We start from the raw sequence: 6855 nt of genomic DNA, 5'->3' as shown, positions 1-6855 counted from the left end.
TTGAAGTCCGGTGCCCTAGGCAGTCTTGATTTACTGTAGTTTACAATATGAAGTCCCAAACCCAGTTAAAAACTAATTAACATAAATAAACACACGGTCTTAGGCTTTAAGAACCGCACAGAGGAGTGAGATAGTCTCGATGTGCAGGTGTTTAAATGGGCTGGGCTAATACAGCAGCCGTCCAACAGCGATGGAGTACACCATAAAATCCCAGATCTTATTGGTCTGAGCACGTTTTCTCATCTGTGTATTTTTGCTGCAGGAAAAAAAAAAAAGCTTCATTTGACGTACTCCTTTTCCCCCCCCCCCCATCTTTCAGATTATGTCATAACTACAAGACAAACGAGCAGTGATGGAATCACTGGATACCGAAGTGAGAGCACTGAAGACTCTAGGGACTGTTGAATATGTAGAGTCTTCAGGTTTCACCCAAGGAATACTGCCAACCAAGAAGGATGTGGTTCAGAATATGCTGTATTTATTGCAGCCCAAAAGAGCTGGCCGGGCCCAGCGGTCCAAAGAGGATGCGGCCCAGTTGCTCGCTGAGCACCTGCAAGAGCACTGGTTGGTTTGCAACTTGCACACCATCGCGACGCAAAATATAAAGAAACTTATCCTCAAAATGTACAAGGAGTTTACCAGATTGTATCAGACCAGAAAGCAGAGACAGAACCAGGCTTTTACTGAGCGAGCAGACAAATTCAACGAGAGTTCGGAGAAGCTCTTTGATGTATTTTGTACAGATGCACAGACAAGAAATAAACTGGAGGAATACAGTGGAATAAAAATGACTAGCATTGAGTGGAAATTTCTTGAAGATCAAAGAAGTGAGAGAAAAATGTACTATGAAGATTTCACCGACAAGCAAGAATTGAAGATGATGGAAAGAAGACAAAAGATACAATGCTTGGAGCACTTCAGAAAACTTGCCAAGGAGGAGAAGGAAGGAAACAAAGCGAAGGGAGTGAAATATAAAAGTGAGCAATCGGATGAAGGCACAAGTGTGGATGAATCCTACCCTGCAGAGGAGGAGAATGGCGGGGCTCCAGCCTTTTCGCTGCGGGGCAGAAGGAAGCGCCGGTGCACCGCGGCTCCTGCGAGCACCGCCGTGCCCCTGGAGTGCCAGCATATACAGATGAGCATCAGGAGAGTTAGGCCTGGGTTCTACGAGACTGTGGAGAAGGTCAAAAACTGCTAGCGCATGCCGCTGTCGGCAGGCAGAGCTGCTGGAGTATGAGGTGGCATTGCACACGTTAGGCAAGTTTGAAATCCCACCCTCAATTGGAAGTGATTGCTGTAGATCCCCAAGCCAGAGCTCAGGATCATCCTGCCTCCGGGAAGAGCACTAGAACGGTGACAGCAACGGCAAGGACTAAAACACGTGAATTTGGAAGGATAAGTCGTCAGCGGCTAATGATGCGAAGGCTCAAACGTAGCAGATGATCGAAGGTTACGTAGCATGTAAGCCTCTTCTTCCAAGGTCCTGTGTACATCAGTGGGTTTTTGGAAGTCTCTCACCGTTTCTGAGCCAGTGGTGGCCTAACCGTACGAAACAGGACTCAAATTTACTGCAGGGAAATAACTTGGACTTGTGGCTAATAGAAAATTTGTGGGCTGAAAAGCCCTGACTCCTGCTGGTTTCGATGGGAGTGAAAAGTGCTCGGCCCCTTTCAGCAGAATTGGCGTTTCTGCAAGGAAGGAAGCTGGGTTTCAGCTTGTTTTACCCAGTCCCGGAGAGGCACCCTGCGATTTTGTGAAGGGATTGCTCTCTTGCTTGAGGAGGGGGAGAGAGAGATCAGGAGACATTTGAGTGCTTTGGCTGTAAAAGCATTGGTGATTCCGAATGTTTTATTCTAGATTCTATTTTAACAACATTTCCTTGATCAGGATCAACCTTCCCATAATTGGATGAGTTTTAAGTCTAGGATCTGAGGTGTGAATCCTAAATGAAGTGGTGATGTTTTATCTTCCAAGGAGGTAAGATAGGGGGAAGGATGCAAATTGCATTATTTAGTTTTAAGATGAGAAGAATTTTATAAACCGTTATCCTACCTTCTTAGGATAGAGGGAAGAAAAAGCCTCCCCAGGTGTGGGTAGCTGTGGTATTTACAGCAAAAGGCACCTCAATCTGGGCTTGCTTTTCCACCCCCCGAGGTCCGCGCGGACCAGCAGCGTGGAAATGGTAGTTTTCCACCTGGAGTTTGTTTGAACGAAGTGTAACCCCCTTGCCCATGTACATCCTGAGCAGTGACATGTCTGTGATTTTAGATACCCCCGCTACCGGGTTATCAGCCATTTTTAGTTAGAGTTGCTTTACTGGTTTTTAAAGATGAGAGACTTGAACTTTCAGTGAAACCCAGTGCTGGAGATCTCTCTGGTGAGATTCCCAAACCTTGCCAGGCTACACTGGAAATTAAAAACCCCAAGTCTCTGTTTGTCCACAGAAGTTCTCTGGTAGAAAGAGCACAAACTTGCCTGGTTTTCAAATTTACCTTTCAGTGTGAATGTTGGTTTCCCCACTCCAGTATCTCAGCTTTTCCCCATTTCTTTCCTCTCCGTCCTGCACATCATTTTACTGACATTAACTCGTGCTGTTTCATTCTTTGGCTTTTGCTCCCTTTAACAATAAATGCATGTATGAATAATTTTGACAGTTCCTTTACTTTTGATGAATCAGTTCTTGGACTGCTTTGAAGTCCTATGCCAAAGGAGGAATGAAACGCAAATTAGCTGCTGGTCCCATCGGGACACAGCAGAGCTAGCGAGCGCAAGAGGCAGCGGCAGCCCCGGCCTTGCTGCTCTGGCAGGCTCCGGCGTACCTCTGCTCCGTCCCTCCGCCCAAGGACGGATCCGTCCGGCTCCGAGTGATCCATCGGCTTCCCAGCGACCTTGCTTGTTAGTAATTGCCGGGATCCTTATTCTGTGTCTCTGAGAAGTTCTTCATGGTAAGTTGCTCGAAAATACTTAGCAAACTCAGTGTATTTCGCATCACTCTTAGTATTGTTACACATTTAATAGCACACACATGCACGTTCTGCAACACCCTTCAGGCTCCGCTGCTTGAGAGTTTGCAGCCCTCTCTCTCCTCCTCTCTCTGACGTGCTTCACTGACTTCCCTGTGCAAATTATGTCACGTTTAAACTATTTGCCTTCCAGCCCTGAGGTGCTGGACTTGAGCCTCTCACTGGGCTTTTACACCAGCAGCTCTGTTTCAGCAGGGACTATAGCCAAGCTCGGACCTCGCCGAAGTAGAATTTTTTTAATAACTGCTGTAAAACCCCCTTTGTATTACAAATATAGCTGACGGTATAAATGCTCATGTGTAAAGCAAATCCACCGGGGTTGACTCGAATATGGAACACAGCTGTGTAGTGCTTTACGATTTTCAGGGATTCAGGGAATTTAAGGTTGTCGAATCTGACTTCCTGTATATCACAGGGAATTGCATTTCATTCAGAAGCCCCACGCTCAGCCTGCTAGTTTCAGTTTAACTTACATGTCTTAGAGAAAGTCGAGCTGAAGACGTCAGAAGTCTGCTGTCTTCCTCCGTTATATACTTAGTGATTTGTTACCTTTGCTGTTTTAAAAAAGAAAAGAGAAGCAAAAAACATCTTGTACAGGCTGAGCAGCGTTTATCGCATTTAAATCATATTTGGGTTTTTTAACTGGGTTTGACTGTGGATAGAGCCAAAGCCTGGCTCTGTTTCTGCTGCAACAGGGGGGGAAATTTCTAAATGATGTATTCAGATTACTCTTCTTTGGGACCATGGTGCCTTTTTAATCAGGACAGTAAATCTTGTCCCAGGATTCTGTACTTTTGTACGTTAACGGTTGACTTTCCTTTTTTGGTGTGTCCCAAATAAATTAATATAACATACCTCTGGACTTTTGTTTCTTCTTTCTAAAGGGGGAGGAAAGAGGAAACCGAAGCTAAAATACTTCTCTACTCCAGCTCTGCCTCCCAGACTCTTGCAGGAGCAGCCGTGAAGCGTACAGGTGGACCCGCTCTCTTCCAGACTGCGTGGGCAGTGGTAGGGAAGCTGCTAGAAGTGGGGGTCTGGGATCGGGGCCCCACCTGGACCCCACTTTTTATACCAAAAATTCTGGAGTCTGGAGCAGCCGAAGGTAAGGGGAGAGGGATGAAATCGCTGCGCGTGCTGGCAGTGCTTCACTTGGGCTCTCGGCCTGATTCGGGCTTGGGGAGATCGGTATCGGAGACAAGGAGAGGGAGGGGGGCACCCTGCCTTCCTGGGGTGATCCCACGGGTGGGTTCCCCACTTCTGCCTGTTCTCCCCTGACTGTGATTCAGGGACATGTTGTATGAGATGAGTACAGGGGCAGGTGGTGTCAAAGAGACAGGCAGGGTGATGGTTCGCACCATGGCCCCAAAGGGAAATAAGTAGGAAAGGAAGAAATGCTGGAAAGGGCGCGTTTGCTTCAACAGCTTTTTGTGGGAGGAGGGGATCGAGGTGCATTGCAGGGGCTACAAGCGCTCTTGATGGATGCTGAGTTGCTGATTTAACTGGGTGTTTGTGGAGAAATATCTTCAGCCTTCACAGTCAGGTTTGAGCTTAAATTGAGCCCACCTACCTTGAATCTTTCGCTTGATTTCTGCAAGGGGAGCGATAGAAAAGAGAGGGCATCCCAAAACCTAAGCGTGGTCAGGCTCATCTGCGCCCCACCTTGGGTCCTCGCAGCCAGGCAGCGATGGTGGCAGCCCCACGGGGGGTTTTACACCCCTCTGCAAGTGAAAGCTGACTTTTCGCAGCCCTTACAAGTACCTTACAGCTGCCAAGGTCTGCTCTAAGCGAAGTGGCACAGAAATACCCAACTGATCTCCCAGGATGTGCCTGCCTCGCTTCACATGGCACCTGGCAGCTGCTGCTCTGCCTCCTGCGTAGTGTCTCAGAAAGGGGAAGGAACACAAAAATACAACCCAAAATGCCAATTATTGCACTACAGAGCGGGCTGACTGTGGAAAACAATCTGTTGGTAAGTCATAGCACTGAAAGAGTCACAAAGCTGGAATTTAAAACAAGTCTGAGCCCAGCGCTGTGGGTACACGGCTCGCTCGTGGCTGCGTTGGGCAGCACCTGCCCACGAAGGAGCTCCTGTCACCGTGGGTGACTGGGCACGGGGAGCGGGCAGCCCCTGCGGCCAGCACCAGAGCCTTGTCCTAGAGGTGCCAGGCAGCTTAATGCAGGGTGACGGTGACAAATGGTGGCAGTGCAGGTGGGGCACTGGGGAAAATGGTGTTCCAGGGAAGGATGGAGCAGACCTGTGAGACTGTGTCATGAGTGTGCTTGTGCTCAGTGCCTGTGGCTCGGCTGCGAGGGAGCTCCAGGAGGGGAGATGAACCTCCCGTTTCGCCTGGTCCCCATGTTTTGTCCCCCTTGTGGGGTGCGCATTGGGCAGGCGGTGCCAAAGCCATCCCTGCCACGGCAAGGCTGAGCACTGAAATGCTGGTGTGGGGCACAGGAACCCAGTACAGCACCTGCCCAACGCCCATCCCACGGCTCCCAGTGCCTCCACTGGGAAAGTCACCCCAAATGTTGAAAGGAGCTTCAGGATGAGTGTTTCCATGAGTAAACACATTAATTTATTAAGTAGACATGTATGACAGTATTTCCTGCTGTCACGGAGGGTGTTGTCTTGTTATTCTTCCCAAGTTTCTGGACAGCAGCCGCTTCCTCCTGGCATGGCGTTGGAGCCAGCAGACACCGCTGCAGTCTTTTAGGACTTAGTAATGAATGTTTCTACTCGAATCGCCTTGCTCTGCGCAACAGAGCATCCCCACTTGCACCCCTTCCCAGTCCTGCTCAGGTTGGGTTGGGCTATACAGGGGGTATCAGGTGCTGCCCTACGATGTGGGGACGGTTGTGCTTGGCCTTGGCACCCCTGGGTAAGCCTTCTGGGCAGCAGGGACACATCTCTGGAGGGAGAGAGGCTGGAAATTAATCCTGGGGAAATCCCAAACATTCAGGAACTGGAATAGGAGCTTTGGAGCTTTCTCTTTCCCAGCCACTCGGTATGGAGCAGCCAGACCCCCAGACTTCTCTATACCAGATGCTCCCAAGGAGCCAGTTTCCCCCAGCTGCAAGTTTTTTTACAGCTGCATGCGTACAGTGACATCACTTTATTGCCAAATTTCCCGGAGTGGGCGATGACAGAGCTGTGAGCAGTACCTGCCCAGGTAATCCTCAGGCTCGTGACACTGCCATCACTATGGCAGGCTGGAGGGCGGTGGTGTGATGCTCAGGTGGGCTGTTTGCTTGTTCAGCAACCCTAATTGTACCTGAAGGTACGTTTGGAGGTTCTTTGGTGTCAGTGCTTTCCTGCCAGCCTGCAGACGGTGGTTTGCAGGTAGCCAGGGCAAATATTCCCCTTTTCCCCTCCTGTCAGGGCGTTACTTCCCACGTGCTCCCACGGCTGAGTTTCTGGATGAGAGAAGCAGGTGCTGTGGAAAGTCCAGAAATTTTGGGGCGACGCCTGGCTGACCGCAAGGATGAGGGAGGAGGGGGTTGCTCTGCCAGCAGCCCAGCTGACCCCCTCTCCCCGACCACCCCGGGGTGGTCACCCCGGTGTCCTTCACCAGCAGCGGCAGCTAACGTCACACTGGCTGTTGATGCCCCGAGCTGGGGAGCAGCCTGACCCCAAACCCCAGGGCTGGGGGTGCGGTGGTGCCGGGGGGGCAAGCCCAGCCGTGCCGTAGGGACAGCCGGCGGCAGGAGGGGTGATCTCAGGTTACGCGGCCTCGTACAGAAATGAGTGGGGCCACGGGAGCCGGATGAGGTTTCTGCTGTCGGTGGCCAAGGCGTATTAAAGGGGAGCGTCGGGGCAGGCTGCTTGGCCGTG

General features: G+C 50.4%; 1 protein-coding gene across 1 annotated transcript; it reads left to right on the top strand.

Moving 5' to 3' along the window:
* The first annotated feature begins 308 nt into the window (after positions 1 to 308).
* Positions 309 to 1198, top strand: LOC104161250. The gene has a single exon (XM_009699609.1). The coding sequence runs from the start codon at positions 353 to 355 to the stop codon at positions 1196 to 1198; it is 846 nt and encodes a 281-aa protein (XP_009697911.1). The 5' UTR covers positions 309 to 352.
* Positions 1199 to 6855: the final 5657 nt, after the last annotated feature.

This window comes from Cariama cristata, unplaced genomic scaffold (genome assembly GCF_000690535.1).
Source record: "Cariama cristata isolate BGI_N322 unplaced genomic scaffold, ASM69053v1 scaffold20124, whole genome shotgun sequence".
Classification (NCBI taxonomy): Eukaryota; Metazoa; Chordata; class Aves; order Cariamiformes; family Cariamidae; genus Cariama; species Cariama cristata.
The sequence above is the reverse complement of the archived record's forward strand: the minus strand, read 5'-3'. Positions and strand labels throughout refer to the sequence as shown.